Source organism: Polypterus senegalus, chromosome 11 (assembly GCF_016835505.1).
Source record: "Polypterus senegalus isolate Bchr_013 chromosome 11, ASM1683550v1, whole genome shotgun sequence".
Taxonomy (NCBI): Eukaryota; Metazoa; Chordata; class Cladistia; order Polypteriformes; family Polypteridae; genus Polypterus; species Polypterus senegalus.
Genome location: NC_053164.1, coordinates 102,448,676 through 102,473,317, shown reverse-complemented (window position 1 = coordinate 102,473,317; position 24,642 = coordinate 102,448,676). Strand labels below are relative to the sequence as shown.

At 38.3% G+C, this 24,642-nt stretch overlaps 1 protein-coding gene across 3 annotated transcripts in view; it reads left to right on the top strand.

Moving 5' to 3' along the window:
- Positions 1-24,642, top strand: part of LOC120539385 (protein Wnt-7b) — a 295,008-nt gene that overhangs the window by 142,621 nt on the left and 127,745 nt on the right. For all 3 annotated transcript variants that reach the window (XM_039769398.1, XM_039769397.1, XM_039769396.1), the window contains exon 3: positions 1,600-1,871. In XM_039769398.1, the coding sequence (XP_039625332.1) occupies positions 1,600-1,871 (272 nt within the window). The remainder of the gene's footprint in view (positions 1-1,599; positions 1,872-24,642) is intronic.

Below are 24,642 nucleotides of genomic sequence, written 5' to 3'. Positions count from 1 at the left end.
AAGCAAAAGAAAGAATGTATCAGTATCGTAAGGTTTTGTAATAGTTTTAAATTGCCAGGTTTTAAGTAAAAAAGGAAAATGTAAACAATATAGAATTTTTCATAAGTTAGGAAGAAGGATAAACAATGTAGCCATTTTATTGAGGTGAAATATTCAAAATAGAAGCTACAGTACAGAAGCTAAGTCTTTGTTATTTGACATTTCTGTTTATTTTTGACTTTGGATTGAAGAACTTTAAGTAAGTCAACCCCTCTTTTGAGCACCTTCAGCTGCTTGAAACCGGCACTGCTAGTGCCTACATTGGTTTATTCACGTTCCTCAGGGTGAACTGGCCAGAACTGCAATGCAAATACTGTGTTTCTGTCAGCAGAATTTTCTATAAAGAAATCAGGACCTGATTACGTCTGAAGGGAAAACTCAAGTATGTTGCAATTTTATAGAAAATCAAAAGCTGTAGTTGTGTACAGTATAGGAATTTTAATTACAAAATATTTAGTATTTATCTAAGTAGGCGATTGACACTCAATGAAGACTTTACATAAACATACAGTAACTATAGCTGAATAGATTGCTTTGCAATACTCAAATTAAGTAAAGTATGATTTACAGGTATCATTGTTTATATGGAAGAAGTCTATTATTATTGTTGCACAGTTAAGTTCAAGTTCTAGTTTAGGTTTATGAACACATGACAATAAATTAGAACGCATTTCTTGTCAGTCTCCCAAAGACTATTGACAATGACTCAATAGCAATAACCGACAACATTTTAAAAGTTGTATTGTACACTGAATGTGATGTAGTGTATACTGAAGGCATAAGATAAAAGCACTTTCTCGCCGTGCTGTGACTCAGATAAAAGTACTATATAGAACACCAAAGCATGCAGGGGCCGTGTTTTTACTGAACCAAAATAAAGCTAGGGGTGTACAACTGGATAAAGTGGTGCATTAAACCTTTAAAAGAGCCTGCTGCTTTTTAGTATGGCTAACCACTGATCATCATTAGCTACCCTTATGTCTTCATCTCCCAATTCTGGTCACATTACTCAACTCACACCCTAACCTCAGACTGAAATGACTCACTGGTAGGGTATATCTGTAACCCAGTGGGGCAGAGAAAGAATGCCTTCTAGAAGTCACGGAATGTGATCCCATTCTGGCAAGGGAAATACTGTATGTCCTAAGTGATTTCCTGTTTGTCCCCTATGGCCTCAATTTGGCCATCACAAAAATTCTGTGTGGGTTCCCATTTGCAGTTGCAAAGGTTGGTGTACCCAAACAGCCATGTAAATTGGCCTTTCAATGTGGGACTTTCTCTCTGAACATTGCCCAAATAAGTCAATTTTCTTGTTGCATGTCAAGATGATGCCATTTCTGTCCCTGTCAACCTCTCATCAGCCATTCAACCCATTACATTCCTCAAAATTGTAAAAAAGATGAGAAACTTTATTTTGAAATGAAGAAACTGGCTACTAATAAGTATTTTAGTTTGAAATAACAATCTGCTAAATGTATATTCAAATTAATAAGTGTTTGCTAATAGTGTTTAAAATACAAGGCATAATTTAGCTGACCATTTGCTGTTTTATCTTCACAGGTAGCAGGGAGGCTGCATTCACATACGCTATTACAGCTGCTGGCGTAGCACATGCAGTAACAGCGGCATGTAGCCAGGGCAATCTAAGCAACTGCGGCTGTGACCGGGAGAAGCAGGGCTACTACAATCAAGAGGAGGGCTGGAAGTGGGGAGGCTGCTCTGCAGATATCAAGTATGGCATTGAGTTTTCAAGGAGGTTTGTGGATGCCCGGGAGATCAAAAAAAATGCCAGGAGGCTGATGAACCTTCATAATAATGAAGCAGGAAGAAAGGTAACTGATAAACAAGACAAGCTTTTTCTTTTTTTGATCAGATCATAAAAGGAAGCTGCACAAAATAAGTTATAGGCTACACTTGAAAATGTATTTTTATAAAACTAAAGGTGTTATTACTTTTTCTGATGGTAGAGAAATGAACTGTAACATTTTCCATACTGACAGAAGTCCACAGCTTTATGTACATTTTGGGTCCTTTATAGTTTCTCAGAGCATCATATGATGGTTTGTGGTGATTTTTATAGGACACACGCTCCTGGAAAGAGTGACAGTTTTCTTAGAAGAGTACAAGAGAATAGTAAGAGAAGAGTAAGAGAATACAAGAGTATTAGAGCTTATATGTAAAAACAACGACTGCCAAAAAGTTGCCCTAAAATGCAGCGGATATTTTTCTGTTTGCACCTGAATTTATGGCCATAATGAAAAATAAATACTGTAAACTGCTTGTCAACTGCTCTAAAATATGTCTTCAGTGAAATCAGACAGGACATTATGGGTATAATAAAACATGGTCCAGGTATTAATGTATTAGAGAAGAGGTTCTACACGTTTTTTGCATATAATTTCTACTAGTTCACTTGAAAAGGATTGTGGGACAGTAGTAGTGATACTAGTAGAAGTGATGTTGTCACTTGTACAAAGTACAGTGAAATGTCCACTTGCCTTCTTCACCATCACAGAGCACTTCATGACTCTTTGACACCATGATAAACTAGAATTTATTAAAATTCATAACTTTGTATCATTTCATGCAATAGTTAACCAAATCCTTGTGGATATGGCACTAATAAGGACATAGCAATTTTGGAACGAGCCAGAATTATGGCTTATCATTTTCATATTGTCAAGAACTTTGTTTTGATGAGTTGTGTTAATGGCCTATAGTAAGTTGTTATATGTCATGTATCCTCTTTGGGAGTCTGTATGTGAAAACAAGGAAATAAAATTGCAAAATCTGTTCATATTTTGAAAAATAAATGATAATAGTAAAATAAATGATGATAGTAAAATAAATGATGCAATTGGTGTTGATCTGCTGTTGGAACAGTTCTGTTGAAAGCTCTCAAATTCTGGAGTGAAGGTAAGTTAGTAACTGTTGATTCAATCTGGGTAAAGGTGAGAAATTTACTTTACCACTCTTTGAGATCAGAGAGAAAATGCAAAATGAGTTACCAACTGCAAATAAAGAAGCATATTTCTTAACTATTTCTCATCTATAAAATTTGCTAAAAAAGATTAGGTCAGGAGATACTGAAATATTTAATTTACAGTCTTCAATTAGAAACTGCAAATCTGCATGTGGTTGCATTTGACTATTACATATTCCAATAACATTGGTCATAAATGAGTTATATTTTTGATAAACCATGTGTTGAAAACTATATAGCTAATTTAATATCACCTGCAATGTGGGCCTGTTCGTAATGACTGCCATTTTTCATGCTAGCTGTGACTGTTTAAGAAGTTCAAAATGATGATAGTCCATAGAATAGAATATCTGTTACTATACTTGTAATTTGTCTTGTTTGTCTGCATGGTCAAAGTCAAACTGAACTTTATTCGTGAATATAAAAGTTATGAGATCTTTTGTGTTAGAGGGCTGCATTGGACTTGGTCTTTCAGCATTAAATTTACTTTATAACATTAGAATATTTTGATGAAGACAAGCCATTCAGCCCAACAAGCTCATTAATCTCTGTTCACCTAATTTCTGCAAACACTGAATTTTGAAAAGTCCTATTTTCTACCACACTACTTGGTAACTTGTAGTATATGTTTACTTTATTCTATGTGAAGATAAACTTTCCAACTTTTGTGGGAAATTGTCCCTTATCAAACTTCCATCTTATTCTTGTAGAAGAACTAATGTATAAAATAACAGCTTTAATCCACAGTACTTCTTATTTTCCAGTTGCTTAAATTAAAAATGTTCATCTTCTTTAACCTTTACCATTGCTTATACCTCTTATTTCCAGAATCAGCCTGGAAGAGGTGTTGGTGAGGCTTGTACTGTATGTCTGTGCGTGTATCCCAGTGCCCCAGTGCAGTGATTGAGACACTGTGTTGTAAAAAAAAAATTATGAGACATAACACTGAGGTCCTCACTCTTAGTGAACATAAAAGATCTCTGGGCATCTTTCAAAAACAGTAGACTGTCCCCCGATGTCCTGGCTAAATTGCCCACTGCCTGGTCATTCTGACCCCCTAATCATCCCCTGTTCCTTATTTACTAACTATCTGTCTCACCACCTAATAGCTAACATGTGGTGAGTGGACTAGCACAAGAATGGCTGCCATTGCATCAAATAGCTGGATGTCACATATTGGTAGTGGTTGAAGAGGTTCCCTACTATCTATGTAAAGCTCTCTGAGTAGGTTAGAAAAGTATCCTATAAACGTAATTAATTAAATTATTAGTTGCTCTTATCTAGTCTTTCTATAGTGCTGCAATGTCTTTTGTATAATGTGGAGACCAAAAATGTAAACAATATAACAGATGAGGTCTCATTAGTTAGATATACAGCTCAGTCCTAACCTCGCCTGGCTTGTACTCTAAGCATTATGCTATGTCACCTAACATCCTGATTGCCTTCTTAATAGATTCTGTGATCTATCAGGATATCATTGTAACTCCTACGGTGTACTTTTAAGTTTCAAACCTCACGTCATGTATTCATTTGTAACTTTGTTAATTCTTATGTGTAATACTTTGCATTTACTTACATTAAATTACGTAATGTAAAGTATTCAGTTGTGTGCAGGAGGAATATGTATTGTCTGGCAGGAAGAGACAGCTGAAAGCAAGACAAACAGGACCAAGAATGGAAGAATAAAAAATCTAAATCAAACAACAAGCTAAGGGCAGGTACACAAATGACAGAAAGATCATGCATTTAATATGGAATCTGAAATTGTAGTCAAAATGGAGCACACAAAGGTTTGTTTTGAACTAATTCATAAGCAAACCACACTAACATCACAAAAATCTTTTAGTGGTTACCTTCAGTGGATGACCTGTTTAAATGATGATAATGTTGCATAGATGATGGCACCATGTAATGACTTCTGGTAACTGCACCCTAGCAACATGCTATCACAATATGGCAGCACTAGCACAAAATAGCATTAATCATGCCAAAATAAAATAATAAATACTGAGCAATCACATTTAACTTGTTAATAATACAAAATTATGCCAAAACAAAAATGAAACATGGAACTCAGCAAAAAATTGTAATAAACCTAGTCAAAATATGAACAAAGATATAACTTAACACCAGTTTATGACTATAACAATGAGTAAAATCAGTAAGACCTTTTCTTTTAATTTTCAGTAATCCTATTTAAGAGAACAAACAACACCCAGTAACACATAAAACAAAGAGGAAACCCCTCAAACTTGGTCACTTGTCACTTTTGTGGGAATTTTTTTTTGTGTGTGAAAGTTGTTTTAGTTTGTTCTGATACAGCACTGCGTACCTGACCTTCACTCTTGAGGTCTCTTAGCTATTTTATGTTAACACTTTTAAATTTATACAACAGTAAGCATACAGCAACTACTGGTAGTTTTTTTTTCTCATAAAAACAGAAATGTTTAATTTCCCATTTGTTACTTTGATGGCTTTAAAAATTGTCATGTTTAAGAAACCTGTCAACACTGCTGAAGTTCTTTTTCACTCCCTGTATCAACATGTAGTTTCATAGTTCACTAGGAACAGCAAGTTGCTAAAATAATAATTCACATTTACACAGCAAATGAAAAAGAAACATTCTTAAAAGTTTAATGAATCTATATATTTTAATTTTTTGCCCACAGCACAAAAAATCCCATCATGTTCTGCAAAGAAGTTGATCGTCTGTCCTACAAGCCATGCAATGACAGACAGTTTGCAACACTTTGTAAGTTTGTTAGACAAAGCCCTAATTTATGATGTAGGGCTTTGTCTGCCCTTAAGAATAATTCCCTATGGTGAACACAAGGGTGCAAGCACATTCTTTTGTTAACATGCACAAACACATATAATTCTCACAACTCAAAGGAATCTCCCTTGGCAACTAAAAAACTCTTATAAGCCATTCACTGTTTTTGACAAAAGGATCAGCATAGTCGCAAAGTACTTGTGTTCTCCTGCAACCCCATGTTCTTTATGTCTTCATTTAATATTTAATAATACTTCTGTAAAATTATTTGAGCTGTTTTCTCCTATTTACTCATATTAATAACTATTACATTATATTTAAAATTAACAGATAAGGTAAAATAACTGAGAAAGTTACCTTGCAATTGTAAATTTGTGTCTGGCAGTTAAAACATTTATTTAAGATTAAATGCGTTTTTAAGAAGGCTTAAGTTAATGCAATATTTAATTTTCACAGAATTACTTTTATTAAGTGATTGAATGGCAATATAGGAAAAATGTGTGCCCCTACATTTTGCTCTGTTAGATATTTTTAAGCTAGATATTGCCTGGAATTCTTGCTATATGTCTTAGATGTTTATAACAATCTCTTGTACAAAAAGATAATGAATGCTGGTATTTGTAAAGAAATGCTTAAAAATATAGGTTATGCATGAATTTATGTGATGCGCAAATAAGTCAGTCATGTGAAAAGGTATGTTTATCCTCTATCAAATGTATTGTTTTGCATATCAGGACATAATTAACAATTGTCTAGTCCTCATAATGTCTTAAACTTCTATAAATGAAACCTCAACTGACCCACAACACATTGTCATTTTGAAGTAATCTGAGCAAATAACTATAACCCATGATTTAGTAGCTTTTCAAACCACCATTAGCCTCAATAAAAGTAATCTTATTTTTCATGAATGTTTAAGTGTATGAAAAAGTTAATTAATGTTTAAAAGTATTCATTTATGAAAATACAATGTTTCATTGAGGCCGAGGTTCTAGGATTTATGGCCTTAGATTTTCTTCTGGAATAATTTGATAAAAATGAGAGTTCAAGGTGGACTCATTCATTAGGAGACACACAGGTCTTGTGGCTACAGGACAGCCCAGACCAACCATGCCTCCAGTTTCTATAAAATTCCAGTTCAATGTCCAGAGGACGTTGTCACAGAAGTCATGTGGTTTTTGTGATTCATTCAGAGTTAACTCTGCAAACCTTACTCATGCTATCATGTTCTTTTAGGAGAGGAGAAGGTTTCTTCTGGAAATGCTTTCATGGAAGCAAAAGGTATTAATACTTTTTCTGAAGTTAGAGCCATAAACTGTCAAATTTATCATACATATAGAGGCCCATTGTGCATCACACTTTCTCAGAGCATCATTTAATGATTTTTGATGATTTTTATAGGATACACACTTATGAAAACACTGGCAACTCTCTTCAATATTCCAGTTTTGTAGATAATCCTTTAAATCTTAACCGTCTGTTGTCGTGTGCATTTAGCAGGGAATAATCCTCAGATGATCCTGTCTTAGGATGTATTTACAGTAACAAAATTAACTATTGGGTTTAGCTCTGTCTGCTTAAACTGCATATTAACAGCAGATCATCTGTGTGCTTAAACTGCATGTTAGCAGCAGAGCATGAGAAGCTGCTTACTAAATCTAAATGCTGTTTCAGTGTGCATCTTGGAGCTGGTGAAGGGAAACAAAGCTACATACTAACTTAAACCACTTCTTGAGTAGTTTATCTGATTTATTGCAGTGGTTAATGTTATAAAATGACTATCCACTAGTACGTTTATACAAATTCATTAATTGAAACCTTTACAAAAGTAAATTGTACTGTATTAGTATTTGTTCTAACTTAGAATGACGTATTGTGCAGTAGTGAATCAGTTATACATTACTCAATGTCATAGAAAACATGAGATGCATGTAAAGTTTAATATTTATCATTTCAGATGTGTGTTAAAAAAATCATGATTACCTTATACATTTTATTGTTCCTTCTTCTTCAGTATTGTCTGTGCTATGGGTAAATTGTGCACTGAAACATGATGTGAGGTTCTTCCAAGCTACATTCCTTCTAACTGTTGTGAAAGTAGCTTTGCAGGGGTCCTTTAGATTAAATAAACTGCATTAATCCCAAGGGGAATTTTCAATACATACAGCAAGAGAAACATAAAAAACAAGGATACAGGCTCATATGACAGCTAATGTAGCCAATCAGTGAACAGATAGATAGTAATAGTCACTGTCTCTACACACAAATACTCGGGCCTCTCCTCGCCTCCTCTGCCGCGACCTCGTCTTCCTCCTCACCTGACTCCAGCCTTGATTGCAGGGTTGGCAGCTCCTTAAATAGGCGGCTGATTGCCGACCGCACCCAGCCACCTGTGACAGTACTCCCCCGCTAGCTGGGACCACCCGGGACCAGCGGACCATTCCGCGAGGATGTAACCGCTTCGACGGCAAGCCGACACATTGCAGCCTAGGGCCTGAACCTATGGCAGGTAAAGGAAACAGAAAAACAAGGGACGGGGACTTCGCCCCTCGGCTCGTCTTCTCAGCTGGGCCAACACTCTTCGCTCCGATCGGCTCCCCAATGCTCCCTCCTTCGGCTTCCCCGCACGAGCAGTCCGCAGTCCCCGCTACGAAACCACTAGTGGGATCAGACGTCGTATCCACCTCCCAAGTTGCGGGTTTCTCCTCTGCCTCTGCAGAGGATGGCACTTCGCGGGACGTGCGCACCCAGCGGCTTCCCCAAGCCACTTCCTCTGCTTAATTTGGGACACCGCGGCGGTTTGGATCTGCCCATTGTAAGAGGGCAGACCCAGCCCCGCTGGCGTCCGGAGCTTCACGAGGTCGATCCCACTAACCTTCTCCGTTGTGCCTCTCCGTCCAGGAGCTCCCGCAGTGCGCCGATCCTCTCTTGCCTGCGGCTCTCGATCCAACGCCACTGCCATCCCTCCTGACTCCAGTGTCCCTGCCTGGCGGCGACAGCACAAGGCACAGTTCTTCTTGCAACTCCTGTAAAATCACCGCCAAGGAGAGAGAAGCAGCCGGTGGTGGGCTTACCTTGTGAGTAGTTCCACTTACCGACTGCTCTCTGTGGGCCTTTTCCTGCGGCACCACTCGCGCTTCCTGGGTGCACGGGACGGACATTCCCTGCTCTCGCCTTCGACCAATCGCTGGCGAGAGAACAGTACACGCTGTCCAATCCCGTGCCTCTAATGAGGAGGGACTTTTGGTCCTCTGTCACAGCAGAGCGTCTCTCCGGGCAGCTCCGCTGCTGCTGCGGCTTCCGCAGCCACAGCCTCACCTTCTCGGCAGGCTCCATCCTGGGCCCCGCGTCGGTTAGCCGCCCGTTAATCACAAAGTACACCAAAGGACCTCTACTGGTCCATGCTGCACTTCGTTGCTGCGGGGTTGGGTGCACGCTGCCCCTGCGGCACATGGGTGAGTTCCCCTGTTGTGCCGGGCCTTTCAGAGACATTTTTATGAATGCAGGTCCCCACCTTGACCCAGGTGGAGCATCCTGCCGACTACGCCACTGTGAACTGGGACGGCCCGGACACACACAGGCAGACACTGTTTCAGTCATCACCCCACGTTTATTTACACTACTATATACAAAAGTCAAGTGCACCGCCACCAAACTGTCCAGCCTCCCCAAAGTCGATAGTCACTGTCTCTACACACAAATCACTCGGGCCTCTCCTCGCCTCCTCTGCCGCGACCCCGTCTTCCTCCTCACCCGACTCCAGCCTTGATTGCAGGGCGGCGGCTCCTTAAATAAGCGGCTGATTGCTGACCACAACCAGCCACCTGTGACAATATATATTATACTAGCAAAATACCCGCGCTTCGCAGCGGAGAAGTACTGTGTTAAAGAAGCAATGAAAAAGAAAAGGAAACATTTTGAAAATAACGTGACATGATTGTCAATGTTATGGTTTTGTCACTGTTGTGAGTGATGAGTGTTGTTGTCATATATATATATATATATATATATATATATATATATATATATATATATATATATATATATATATATATATATATATTTATTTACACACACACAAACATATATATATACATATCTATACATATACACATACATATACATACACACATACATACACACACATATATACACACAAATACATATATATATATACATACACACACACATATATAAACATATATATACATATACATACATATCTACATATATACACACACAGCTATTTCATATCAGTGCAATACGCTGCTTGTTAAAACGGATAACTCCTGCTCTTACGTGCAAGTCTGCGTGGATATTATGAACTATCGTATTTGTTCAAGTTCTATTTAAATTTTAAATAGAAGGAATTTTTATTTAGTCGACAGAAATATCTTTGGTAGGAATGGTAAAAACAGACAGGAATATTATTCCTGAATAAATCAACTCAAACCTTAAACAACTTATAATATTTTGCTCTCCATAAAAATATATCCTGTCTAAATTATACAAGTTAGAAATAAAGTAAACATTAAAAGAACAAACATTCAAATTTCTTTACTCTTATGTAATTTTATATTTTATAAAAATAAACTTAGATTTTAAATATCCCAAAAGATTTTGCTCTCCATAAAAATATATCCTGTCAAAATTATACAAATTCAAATATGAACATGCTGCATAACAAAACCTAGAAATATAAATAAAATGTGTTCCTTTCAGCAATAACAAATCAAATCATTCAGTTGTCTTTGCTCATATGTCATTTTAGAGCTGGACGCCTGGCATCTTTTTGGCAACAGGTTCGTTTCTGTTTGGTGTGAGGTTCTGTGTTGTGGAGATTCTCAGGATGGATTGCAGGTGCTCATCAGTGAGGCGACTCCTGTGTGCTGTTTTGTTAGTCTTTATCACTGAGAAGAGCTTCTCACACAGATATGTGCTACCAAACATGCACAAGGTTCGAGCCGCATGTAGACGGACTTTTTTTGTTCTTCAAAGTCACCAAAGCGCCGTGCAAACTCAGTGCGCTCAGTTTATCAGCAAAGTGCGTATTTGGGAACACCGTAGTGACGACTTGGTTTAACATTACTTGGTAATAGGGAAAGTGGGGCAAGTGGTTGTGTCTCCCATAAAAGCAGCCTCAATTGAAATCACTTTGTGATTGTGCACGGTAAAACGTCCGCTGAAGTGTCAGATTCTTATTTAATTCTTCTGCTTTCTGTATCTTCTGCATTGCATTCAGGTCTTTCAGGTTACCCTGATGTTTTGTTTTATAGTGCCGTCTTAGATTAAATTCTGTAATTACAGCCACATTAGCTCCACAAATGAGACACACGGGTTCAGTAAACATATACTCAGCCTCCCATCGGTTTTAAAGGCTCTATTTTCAGAATCAACTTTTCTCTTCAGCATCGTGTGAGCTAGCTTCGCAATAACTTGCAGCATCTTAAGGTAGACTTGATTAACGCGTAACTGTTCGGCAAGGCAGCTGAAGCGCTGCATTATGGGATCTGTAGTTTATTGTGTTACCAGCGCTTCATATACCGGGCTTTAATAACAATAATACAGTATATAAAATGATCTCGGGCGGATATAATTACGCGGGCGGATGTGGCCCGCGCCCTTGAGTTTGACACATATGGACTAAATAGAACTTGAAAAGATATATTTTTCAAATGTGATCGCGCAATTCAGATTGAGTTGACGCGCACTACAGCCTGCATGCCTCAATAAGTCATCCTCCCTTGCCCTTACTTTTTTACCGTTCATCTAATGAATACACTGAGTATGGCTTTACCAAAACAATCACTGATGGCGAATAAAGTATCCATTATTCGAGTATGTAGATCGGGTTATATATATATATATATATATATATACCCGTATCGCAGCGAGAAGTAGTGTGTTAAAAAGCTAGAAAAGAAAAGGGAACATTTTAAAAATAACGTAACATGACTGTCAATATACAGTATTTGTTTTGTGAGTGTTACTGAGTGTTGCTGTCATCAAGGATTTGATTATCATTATTTCTTTCAATCAGGTTCGTATTTGTAGGATGTGTTGTGTTCAAGTTACATTCCGTGTTTGTCAATCGTTGTAAAGATGACAGGTTTCATTCATCGATTCGTTTCTTACTGCATCAATAAACAGCTCGTCTTCTTCTTTATCTGAGACCTGACACACTGCATGCACGGGTTTTTTTTACACTGTCTTCCTTTAGCGGGACATTGACTTTTTCCAACGTGTGCTTTGTTTCCGCAGTACAGTAGTTGGATTTATGAATATGCTTGTATGTATGAGACGCTTCATATTTTTGCTGCCTTTTCAATTGTGTAATTCGTTTTTGTTCAGCCTTTGGAACTGTTGCCTTTTATCTGTGCACTGCGTCAGTTCACGTGAGCCACTCGGTGTACATGCATCGAAGGTTCCCAGCTGTGCTGGTGCCATCTCGTGCTATGTCCATGGCTGTATTTAATGTTACCTTAGTCCTGGCACTTAAAACTTTCTCTCGCAGTTTCGCTGAGTTTGTGTCAAACACCACCCTGACCATCTCATCTTCCTCTCCATAAGCACAGTCCTTCACCCGTGAATATTTACCCGTGGCAGTTTGCTATTGGATTGCCGCTGACGGACGGCCTTATATGGGCAGGCACTAAATTACAAACGCCAGCGCAGCCTGTCTATGAACTTAATTTAAAGTGTAGGTTTACATCGTGCTTTGTTTCCGAAGTAGCAGAACTCATGAATATGGTTGTATATGTCACTCGCTCGCTTCTTATTGTTTCGCTGCCTTCTCAATTATATAATGCATGTTTTCTTCAGCGCTTTTTGAGGTCTTCCTGGTTTTCTATGTGCTGCGTGATTACGTGGGAGGCATGATGATGTCACACGAAACTCCGCCCCCACGGCGTTGAAGCTCATCTCCATTACAGTAAATGGAGAAAAACTGCTTCCAGTTATGACCATTACGCATAGAATTTCGATATAAAACCTGCCCAACTTTTGTAAGGAAGCTGTAAGGAATGAACCTGCCAAATTTCAGCCTTCCACCCACACGGGAAGTTGGAGAATTAGTGATGAGTGAGTGAGTGAGTGAGTGAGTGAGTGAGTGAGTGAATGAGTGAGTGAGTGAGTGAGGGCTTTGCCTTTTATTAGTATATATATATATATATCTCGCACAGCACTTTGAACATTTAAAAGCCTGTACAGCAGCTGTCCTACTCTTTTGCCTTTCATTTCCAGCCCTGGGCATGGTTAAATCTTTTGGCACAAAGTCCCCTCTCGCGAGACGTGAGGTCTTGATATTTTTTAGTTTATAGTTTAAAAATGGAATAGAATCTGAAAATCTAACAATATCACATTAAACTTCGATAAACTCTATTTACTCGTGTATCATGCGCCCTCGTGTAAGACGCACACCCTAATTTTTACATGTACGACGCGCGTTGTGATTGTATAGGAAGCGTTTAGAGAGAGAGAGAGCACTGTCGAGTGAGAGGGCGACCAAGCGAGCGAGAGAGAGTGTGAGTGCGTGAGCAAGCAAGCAAGAGAGAGCGCGAGTGAGCGAGCAAGCGAGCGAGAGAGAGAGCGCGAGTGAGCGAGCAAGCGAGCGAGAGAGAGAGCGCGTGAGCGAGCAAGCGAGCGAGAGAGCGCGAGTGAGCGAGCAAGCGAGCGAGAGAGAGAGCGCGAGTGCACGAGCATGCGAGCGAGAGAGAGTGCAAGTGCGCAAGCATGCAAGCGAGAGAGAGAACGAGCGAGCCCAAGCAGAAGAAGTAAACATTACAGAATTACATTTCCTCATGTATGATGCGCACCTGATTTTCTAATGCTAATTTTCGGGAAAAAATGTGCGCGTGGTACACGCGTAAATACGGTATGTAGGTTTTAAAATAAGCACGATTTAAAGCGTGACAAAAAAGTGACATAAAAACGTCAATGTTGGACTTTTAGGCTTAGGATTTTATATATAGAGAGAGTAGATGTATACTGTAATTTATATTTGATAGTAAAAAATTTTCCATGTATGATGATTATTTTTTTTTATTTCAAATTTAATAATCAGGGCACAAGAAATTTTTAATTAGTTAGTCTATGGTTAGATTAAAACTAATAGTCTTAATGCCACTTCAGAGGAGGGGTGTGTGGGCTTTCCCATCAGTTTATCCCCACTTTCTGGAAGGGTGTTCATTATATTGGTGGCTTCTCTAGAAACCTAGAAACCTCTTGCACTTTTAGTTACATTTAGTTAACCCTTGAGTTACATTCAATTGTTTTCCTTATGTTTAATAATTCATTTTGTTATAGTTTCATATACATATATATACTGTATATATATATATACATATATTTACTGTATATTTAGTATTTGTAATAAATTGTAAAAGATTATTTTATATTAATTAAAAAATCCAAAAAAGAAAAAAATTACAGCAACTTGGGACAAAGCAATGAGTCACTTCTTTTAAGGTACATTCTGTGTATATTATCTTGCATCTTAGCATATATTTCAGACTTAAAATGAATTCAAATTTGTGAATTGGAGTAGTAGGAGTAGTATTCACATTGACTTCTTCATACACTAGTGCTTACTGATGTCTTACCATTCACTAAGTAGTGCCAAAAAATAATCGAGTAGAGGATGAGCAAACTCAATGTAACCATTGTGGAATATGGCCCAGACACAAACAGATAGACATGTTTTAAGGACCACCACACGTTTATTTACAAGTCCTAATATTTACAAAAGTGCACACAACCCCAAACAACTCCCCCAAAAGTCCAGGCCTCTCACTCAATGCCTTCTTCAAGCTACCTCCACTACTCTCCACCAAACTCTGTCCTTTTCCTTACCTGATTCCAGCCATCGAATGGAGGGAAGCGGCCCCTTTTATCCCCACCCGGACGTGCTCCAGGTGCCTCCCGATACTCTTCTGCTGGCACTCCCCATTGTAGCGAAAGTACCGTTTGCACACCTGAAAGCACTCCGGGTGTCCCTGGTCTTCTTCCCCCAAGCACTTCCGGGTGTGGCGGAAGTGCTGAGGGCCTGGGCTCCTCAGGCATTCGGGCACTCCCAGGTGGTGACCACGGGCCCCTATAGAGTTGAGCTTATAAACTCTGTTCCTGTGGTCCCCAAAGCCACCAGGGCGCTTTCACGTGGTCTGGAGGAAGCATAAGCCCTCCTCCGGTCACCCTGGGTGTCCCAGCTGGGTACCACCCCCAGCCACTCGCCACACCATGTAATTTGGTTACAATTATTTACCTGAATTAGACATCAGCAAAAATCCAATGTGTTGCAGAGGAATTCTAAATAATCACTACTTTAACTGTTTCAAAAATACTATGGTGCTCACCATTTTCTACCTTTAAAATAAACAAGTCGGTAAATATGGTATTTCATGCAAGAAAGAATAGATATTGTCAGCTCAGTGTATTGTCATTATATTTTGGAATACAATTAAAATATTTCTAAATTTCTTTAATTATTTATTGCACCTGTGATATGTGTTTTGAATTTCTGCACTTGTCATCTGGCCACACCTAAGTGGTTCCTTGAATATCAATATACATAATAGAAGAGGATATTTTCTGAGGAAAACAGCATGCAAACAAAAACAAGTTAAACAGCTTACCATTCAATCTATTTTACAACTATAACTCCTGTGCAGTGCTATACTATTTAGTTAAGTGTGGGTCACAGACCATGAGTAGCAACAAACTGAAAGTTTGGGTATATGGGGCAAAAGGTGATTGGGTAAAGAGGTGCACCATGACAGAGGTGGGGTGTTGGAGGAGGCCAAAGAAAATGTGATTGGAGGTGGTGTCAGATGATATGAAAAGATTGGATCTCACCCCAAAGAATGTCTAGGATAGTGGAGGTCAGTGGAAAAAGATTTTGGCAGTAACAACCTAACCTTGCTCTGATGGTGATGCAGTTTTAGATAAAGAGCAGGGTACTGGAATGCCCATTGCAGGAGCTTGATAATGTGAGTAAACCATTTTCATGTGGATTTGGAGGTATGTTTTAGATCGTTGTCCTGCTCTAAAGCCCAAACACAATTTTTGGTTATGGCAGCCAGATTTTGAAAAATCTCCTGATATTTGTTGAAAGCTCATGATACCATATAGTCTAACTTGGTCCCTGGGCCTTTGGAAGAAAATGAACCTCACAGATCCAGCAATATACTTCACAGTGAGGATCAGGTTCTTTTCTGAATGAACTTTTATGCCAAACCTAATTGTGGTGTTTGTTGTGAAAAAGCTCATATTAAAAAATGAACATAGAACCCAGTTCCAACCAATATTCCAGTAATATCAGCCTCCAGTCACTTATATTTGTTGTTCGATACCAGAAGAAGCTTTCTTTTGGCAAGACCACCAAATATCTTGTAGGAATACAGGTGGTTTCTTACTGTAGTTTGGAAGAATTGGTGTAATTAGCTTCTGCAGCTGGCTAGCCTTTTGAACTGTCATCCACACTGTGCATCGAAGCAAAACAGGCTTGTGTCCGTTTCCAGGCAGGTTCATCACAGTTGCAGTATTGTGAAACTTCTTATGCATTTGTCAAATAATGGAAATGGTGGTATTCAGGCAGGCAGTTATTTTTAACAGCCATTGCCTTATTTGTGAAGCTCAACACCATTTTGTCTTATTTCATTTGTTTTTTTATCTGGTATTAGCCTCGTTGATTTATGACATTAGAAGTGTGTCCTGTGTGTTAACACAAAATTTACACCCCAGTCAAACAAAAAGTCAAGGATCACGATATAAGAGTTCCTAAAGGCTCAGAAATGCTTTTAAAAGATAAAAATTAAATTGGGATATATCTTAATTAGATTTTTATTCATGAAAATTGTGTAAATTGAGTTTTGAGGAAAAAAAGTTGTGTTTTTTGTCAAGATTTGAATAATTTTTTTCTCATAATTTGAGTGTAATTAACAATAAAGTAATTTTAATAGCCTTTTTTTATTTTCTCCAAAGGAGCCATTAATTCAACAGAGCACTGTATGGTATTGAAAGCCATGTTGATACACTATAGTTACACTGACATCATTTCTTCTGAACTTTCTTTGCCATTTATTTTTTATGGTAAGATAGGAGCTCTAGCAGTTCCATTATTTTGTTACTATATTTTTTTCCTTGTTTACAATTTTTAAACTTTAAATGATTGTTACATTTTTTAATTCCAGTGACGATTACTCTTGACCATACTTTAATCATCTCCGGATTTATGGTGTATTTGCCTCAATATTTACTGAACCCTCTGAATGTGACTTGGCTCTCTTGTGTTCTTGGCCTGACTAGCTTGCTACAACTTCTTGTGCTCTTTAATTGAACTATACAGTTGCCATTTCATTCATATAAGATCCAGTTAATTTTTTTGAGCATTGGGATGTGGGAATTATTTGTCATTTCAAGTATTTCCATCTTTGATCACATAAACATTTTGAATGACTTATATTTAAATCTTTCAAACAATTTGAGTATTAGTTACACAGTCCATTTTAAAGGAGACATTTAAATTAGCTCTTTGCTGTAAATCTGTCTGACCTACCATTGCTTCTCAGATTTAATTCTGCAACACTTGACAATATTAAATATTAATTTGGATGCTTTTATTTCACCTAACATTAATTCTGTCCACAAGATAGCCTCACCATTGTATGATTTTGTCTAAAGTGCAACAACTGATACAAGGCAGTTACTTCATAAATACATGTCTCTCAATTAGGTTACTGCTTCAGGTATTATGAACATTGACAGGCCTTATTCAAATGGTTGGTAAAGTAGGCTAAATGTATTTTATTGCACTCATCTAAAAATCAAAGCTCTTATTCTACTCACACTTTTTTAATAAAAGAACACTTTGATTATGCTGAAGCATATCAGTTCATATTACTCCTAAGTTCCTGAAAGGTCAAAGATTGGGGAGCATGTACTGGTCCAGCACATAGCCGCAACCACCATGCGATGAAACAGCTCTGTATCCTCCAGGCAGAAACCCAGTCCAGTTCCACTCCCTGGAAATGACCATCTATCAGCCAGGTGTAACGTGAGCATCCCCTTGGTCTGGTCCAGCCACTCAGGTCCTCAACAATGATGTAAGCTGGATCACCCTCAGGAAATTGTGCCACATGGCTGTAGTGCCGAAACTGACACTTCCTCACAATGCAGGTAATGTGTCTCATTCGGGACTCCTTGAGCAACCGCTTATTCGACACAAAGTCAAACCACTGGTACCCAAGGATTCTTCGAAGAGACATAGTACCAAAGGAATCCAGCTTTTGTCTTGGGTCACTTGATATCATCCATGTCTTGCAACCATATAGCAAAACAGGAAGCACTAGGACTCTAAAGACTTGGACCTTTGTCCATGTGCGAAGATTTCAAGAGCGCTACACACCCCTTTCCAGCGACTTCATGACCCCCTCCTCGCACCTCGTGCAGTCTCTTGAGAGTCCCGATCAGAGCCTCCTACTACACGAAGATCACAGCATCATCAGCTAAGTCAAGATCAGTGAATTTATCTTCACCAACACATGCCCCACAGCCGCTGGACCCCACAACTCTGCCCAACACCCAGTCCATGCAAGCACTGAACAGAGTAGGAGCAAGAACACACCTCTGATGAACCCCAGAACCAGCTGGGAAAACATGTAGAGGGTTTGCCTCCACTCTGCACAGCACTCACATTACCAGTGTACTGTAAAAAAAAATTGTGAGAATCGAGAAAAGGTGCAAAGAAACTATCGATATTCGCATTTGCACTCTATGAGAACACTCTGTGCCAGGATGCGGTCAATGGTAGACTTCCTAGGTATAAAACCAGACTGCTCCACTTACTGGTAGGTGTGCAAGTGATCATGGATCCTGTTGTGGACCTTACCCTGCACCAAGTACATTGTTATCCCTGCAATCCAAGCGATCACCATTCCCTTTCTAGATAATGCAAGGAGGGCAGCCTTGCCACCAGCCTGGAGATGTTCACCCCAGATACCACAGATCCCTGCAGCCTTCCCTACCCTCAGCTGGTTCACCACTTGTCAACTGCTTTCTGGCGGTTTTGACTCTTCTGGGGCTGAGGCTTCTGAGGGCTTTCCCCGTCTCCTTCATAATGTGAGCAGTCTTCCCGTGGGTGGCTGCAGCAGAGCTACTTTTGCAGAGAGCAGAAAGGAGTCCTGTTTGTCATTTCGGAGCTGCATGAAGTTTTTTACGGTGACTGGAGAGCCAAACCTCAAGTTTTCCCTGCAAATTAGAGGACCGCTTACAGAGCCAGATACAGTTTTAACATTATACCCAGTTCAAGAAAATGACAATGAAAATTCACACCTAAGATATATTTTTTACAACATTAGTAGTATTTTAAAACTCCTAAGTGATTGTACTAGACATTCAGTCTTTTTGGCTTCAGATATTTTTGCAATATATGAAATTTTGACTGTGTCTGTGTTTAGTTATTTGGCTGCTACAAATGAAAGGACTGACTCACATTTTTGACCTTAGCTCATTTTCTCATTTACGATTTGTCTCCTAATTTTGGATTTTAAAAAAATACATCTTTTCCTCAAAAAGTATTAGATCTTGACTGCAGCATGGAAGCTGAGCAAAAGAGAAATGTATTTAATCCACTGATATAGAAAGCTAAAGAGATTAACTTAAATCACTTCATAGATTTGCCAGAGTCTGTTCTAGAATCACCAGATTTATGTCAGAACTGAACATAGATAGCATACAAGTTCATTGGAGATTCCACTCACACATATGCACACACACACACTTCGACAAAATTACAGTTACCAGTTCACTTAACTTGTACATCCTTTGTGACATAGAAAGAAAACCAGAGTACCGAAAGGAAAATCTATGCAGATGTGTGGAAAATGTGCAAACTCCACACATGCGCTGCCCAGGTTAGAGATTTCAATCCTGAGGTCTTGGATCCATCAAGCAGCAGCAACATAAACCACTGAATTACCATGACACCCATTTACTGCTGCATTTTTATGTAAAATCCAGCAAATCAAAAGGAATTGTTTATTAAAATATGAAAAAGTAGGTCATGCTTAAGGATACACATCGCCGAGGCAGTGTTCTTTTATTTTGACTTGGAGATTAAGAAAACAGCAGTTTGTCTAGTTGTACATAATCTTTTGTATACAACTACATATATTTAAAAGAAGAGTAACATCTAGGGGTGCATATATTTTCTTGAAGCTTGTTTAAACATAAAAGAACTAAGTAAACACCTTCAATATAACAGTGAACCCCCATCAATATGCTTATAGGCAGAACCTCTCCATGCCCTCTCTTCTGTGATTCTTCTGGCTCTCACTCACCTGGAGAGAAAGGACTTCTTTGTCACATTACTCTTCTTGGATTTTAACTCTGCCTTTAACACCACCAAACGTTTGTGAACAAACTGTTCCTGCTTGAATTAAACTCAGTACTTTGCAGGTGGATTTTGGAATTTCTAATGAACAGGCCCCAGTCAGACAGAATCCATGGCATTATATCTACCATCTTTCTCAACACCGGGTTCGTTTTAATTCCCTGCTATATACTCTGCTGCCCTATGTCTGCACATCTCAATATCCGAACAATCATATATTGAACTCTACAGATGACACAGCTGTGTTATGATTTGTCACTCATAATGATGAGTCAGCATACATGATGGAAGCGGCTAAACTGGAGGCTTGGTGTAAGGATAACAACCTTAGCATCAATGCCAAAAAAACAAAGGAAAAGATTGTGGACTTCTGACAGACTGGTATGCTCCATCCTTTCCCCGTTTACATCAATCGAGAAGAGGTTGAAATTGTCACCTGCTTCAAATACCTGGGGGTGCATATTACAAATGACCTCTCTTGGAGCTACAATACGGCCTGTCTGGTAAAGAAAGCCTTCGAACACCTCTACTTCTTAAGGAGGATGAAGCAGGCTGCTCTGTGCCACTCTGTTCTGATGTCCTTTTACAAGTGTGCGGTAGAGAGCATCCTCACCTCCTGTATTACTTGGGTGCAGACAGCAGAACACTACAGTGAGTGACAATCTGCACAGTGGATCATCGGCAGCAGCGTACCCAATACAGGTGCAAAAGTAAAGCCTCCTCCATTATGGAAGATATCACTCATCCTGCACATGAACTGTTTGCCACCCTCTCATCAGGAAGGAGACAGTGTGGCTTATGGGCTGGCACTACCAGATTAAGGAACAGATTCTCCTCGGATGCTATTAGACTAATTAATACACCATCATTAAATCTGACTGTTACACTCTGTGTGACTTATATTACACTTTGAATTTTGTTTCAGTAGTCTCATGTACAAAACTAGTTGCTGTTACCTTTCTTACTTGCTGCTAATTATAGGGCATACTGCAGTAATATTTCTAATATAGTAGCAATATAGTAATAATCTTACTTATGTATAAATGTTATTTCATTCTATTTTATTGTGCTTATCTCTGATACCTTTATCATAAAGATAAACTTATTTTAAAAATAAAGATATACTTTTTTTTAATGGGATTATCGTGGGCACTGTTTAATTAGTGAGTACTGAATTTCATTTCTGGATGTTGGAATGACAATAAAGATCATTGATCCTTAAAATATTCTGTTTTATCTGAGTCTTTAAGTGTGCTCTTTTCTCCTAATTTTAAATATTGTTCTATTTTGTTTGTGCACATTCAACCATTCTGCTGCCCAGGTAGAGAGTCAAGACAGACTAAGGAGTGAGTAGGAACTCACCATGAGACAAACAAATGGAGAAGCAGCACTTTCCATGTTCATTATGTAATTGTCTGAAGAAAGAGTATTGCTCTTTTAAGTTGCCTATCTTGGGTCTTTAAACCATCTCTGCATAGATTATTTTTATATATGTACTAGTGAGCATAGTAAAGTCAGAAAACACACTCCTCATCTGCATCAGCAGTATCGGAATGAGGATGGAGAAATCAAACTTGTTAATTTCCAGGATGGAGACTCCACTCTATGCTGTATAATGTGTATGGAGTTGATAGTGCTAATGTCATACCACTAAAGTTCAAATCCCAGAATGGTGATTGTACACTCTACTTATATCTGCATCATTTATTTCCTGGGTCTCTGGTTCTTTTCCTGTGTTTCAAAGACTTTCATGTTAGGTCCATTTGCATTTCTAGGCTGAATGACGATGAGTAAATCAAATGTTGCCAGGAGGGGTTCCAGCTTCCCTGTGCCCTCAAGTTGGACTAAGAAGATATGGAAAAAGAGGGATGGATATGTATATAGCTGTGGTTTTTTCTCTCCTATTAGAGAACAGATTAATTATAATAGTATAAATGTTACAAGACCATTCAGAGAAATTATTTAATTATCATAGACAGTGGTAAGTGCATGTAAATTAAGAAACTAAATCCAAGTAGAAATTGATCAAATAAAAAATCAGACTTGTAAAAATATAATTAACACTGCAACAGATCTAGTGACACAACTGTAGAAATACATATGTTGTAATTGCTCTGGTTTATTTATTTTAAAAACAAATCCACAACACTCAGCAGAAAACCTGGCATGTCAAGAGAGCCGAAATCAGAGCATGTGTATTAATAATGGTATTCATTCTTTCAAATGATCTGAAGATGTGCTGTAAAGTAATTTGAAAAAGAAATATTGAAATGACTGCTTGAACTCTTTATGTTATACTATATGATACTGTATGTGTACATTTTGTTGGTGTCATGAACTTTAGTTGTAAAACATTGTGTATAGATTAGAAAAAGTTAAATGAGTGTATGATAAATTATCCTTAGATCTACAGATGTGCAACATAATGGGGCAAATTGCCAGCTAAAGTAATGCCTATTTGAGAAACACAACACCAATAGAATTTAACTTTCTGTGAAGACATGCTGAACATTACATGCTATTGTTAGTCCTTAACACTCTGTTAAAAATTATTCAGAGTTATACTACATGTTAATTAGAAATGCCTTGGCAGCGAATTATCTTTTAATCCCTTGGCATGGAGCAATGTTTGTTTAATATTATTCATCACAGAAAACAAAACAACATACTAATAAAAACAACTTCAATTGAATTGTCATGTGACAAATGGATCTAATTAATAACAAAGCTTTGAGCATCAGCAGCAAATTGGAAATTTTCCCAAATAGAGAACAGACTACTTAAAGCTGTATCTCTAGCAAATGCAGCTAAACTATACATTGGCAAGTATTTTTTATGAAAAACAGCAGATTTCTTGTGTTTCCCGATATTTGTTAGCTATACTTTTGTTTTTTTCTTTACTGTATATCCGACAACTAAGACATTACATTTGAGTCCATATCAGTCAATTGAATATGAGAAGTCATTTATGCACCTCCCAAAAAGAATTAAAAAAGGAAAAGGTTGCTTGATTATAAACTATATATATCTCGATACATATACAGTATGTATTGTAACTAAAGGAAAACACTAAGAAAATGAGGGTTGGTGTCCCACAGGATACACCATTTAATATGAGTGCTCGAGGGACAAAGTGTGGTTACAATCATGTCAAAGTAAGGTTTGACGGTTTATCATATAAAAATATATCTCTTCAAAAGTAGGGAACTCCATACTTCCTTGAAGATGGTCCGTATCTTTAACACTGACGTCTGTTTATCTTCTAAACTATATGTTGTCGGTAGCGGAAAGGGCAGGACCATGTTGTTAAAGGATGTGGCTTCCACGGTCCTCCAGGGTTTTCTCTTCCTCCATTCCATGGAAACACAGAGAACGTTAGTGGAAGTGTCACACTAAATTCCTTCCATGTGTTTGACCAGCACAGGCCCACTCTCAAGGGCTCTTGTGTCTGAGACAAAGAGATGTGTAAGGTGTTGTGGTCCCAGGTGGAAAACATTCTGTCTAATTGCCATTGGGCAAATGTTGATTGGGGAAAAAAATCTCAAACATACGGAACACTTGCTCAGTAACACTGTTGTGTCTTCCGCTTGTACTACCGCAGATTGTGAAGTCAGGGGTTATTTTTATTAAGGACCATAAGAAGAGACATGAGGCAAAATGGTCAAATCAGAAAACAAAACCCTAAATTTTTGTCATTATTCACTGCACAAAAGTAATCTTGCCAATAACACTAATTAGGTAAACACTTGTTAAACTCTCTGTTCTTTTCTCCACAAACTTGATGATAAGGAATTGGTTAAAGCGAAGGTTATATTTTCTTGCTACTTGTGTCACTAACAGGTAATTTCCTTAGCAATACAGTACCAGCTGCTGCTAAAAATGGCAGTGCCCATGAAAACAAAGATATAGTTGAAAAGGAAGAAAAAATATTTCAACTGATTTAAATAAACTTCAAAAAAGTAGATATTAGGAAAATCAAAATCTCTGCTTTCCAAAATCTAAATTGAGCCTGAAAAATTCACCAAAATACCACAGGAGAACAGAACAAAAACTAAACTTCAAGCATGACATAACACCAGTGCCTTGTTCTTTCAGTGGACACTGACTTCTTGTTTCTCTAGTCCTTTAAAGTTTGATGTCAGAAGGGATGGAGTTGAAGGAGCGATAGATGTGATGTCATCGGCCTTCTTCAGTGGCATTCTCAGGCAAGGCAGAAGTGAGAAATGAATTACTAACTATACAACATCCTTTCCCTTCCCACATGAAGCCAGAAAAATGGTTCCCTAAGAGGCTATACTGTATATAAATATAAGTGAAACACTAAACACAAAGTTATGAGTTAACATAAATTACCCTCTAAATTGCATAGCATAGCAGAGTGAGTATCTCTTTAACAGTTGCCTCTGAAGTGGCTGGAACCTCAAAGGCAGAGTTCTTGATTTCCCTGAAAACTTTTGACCT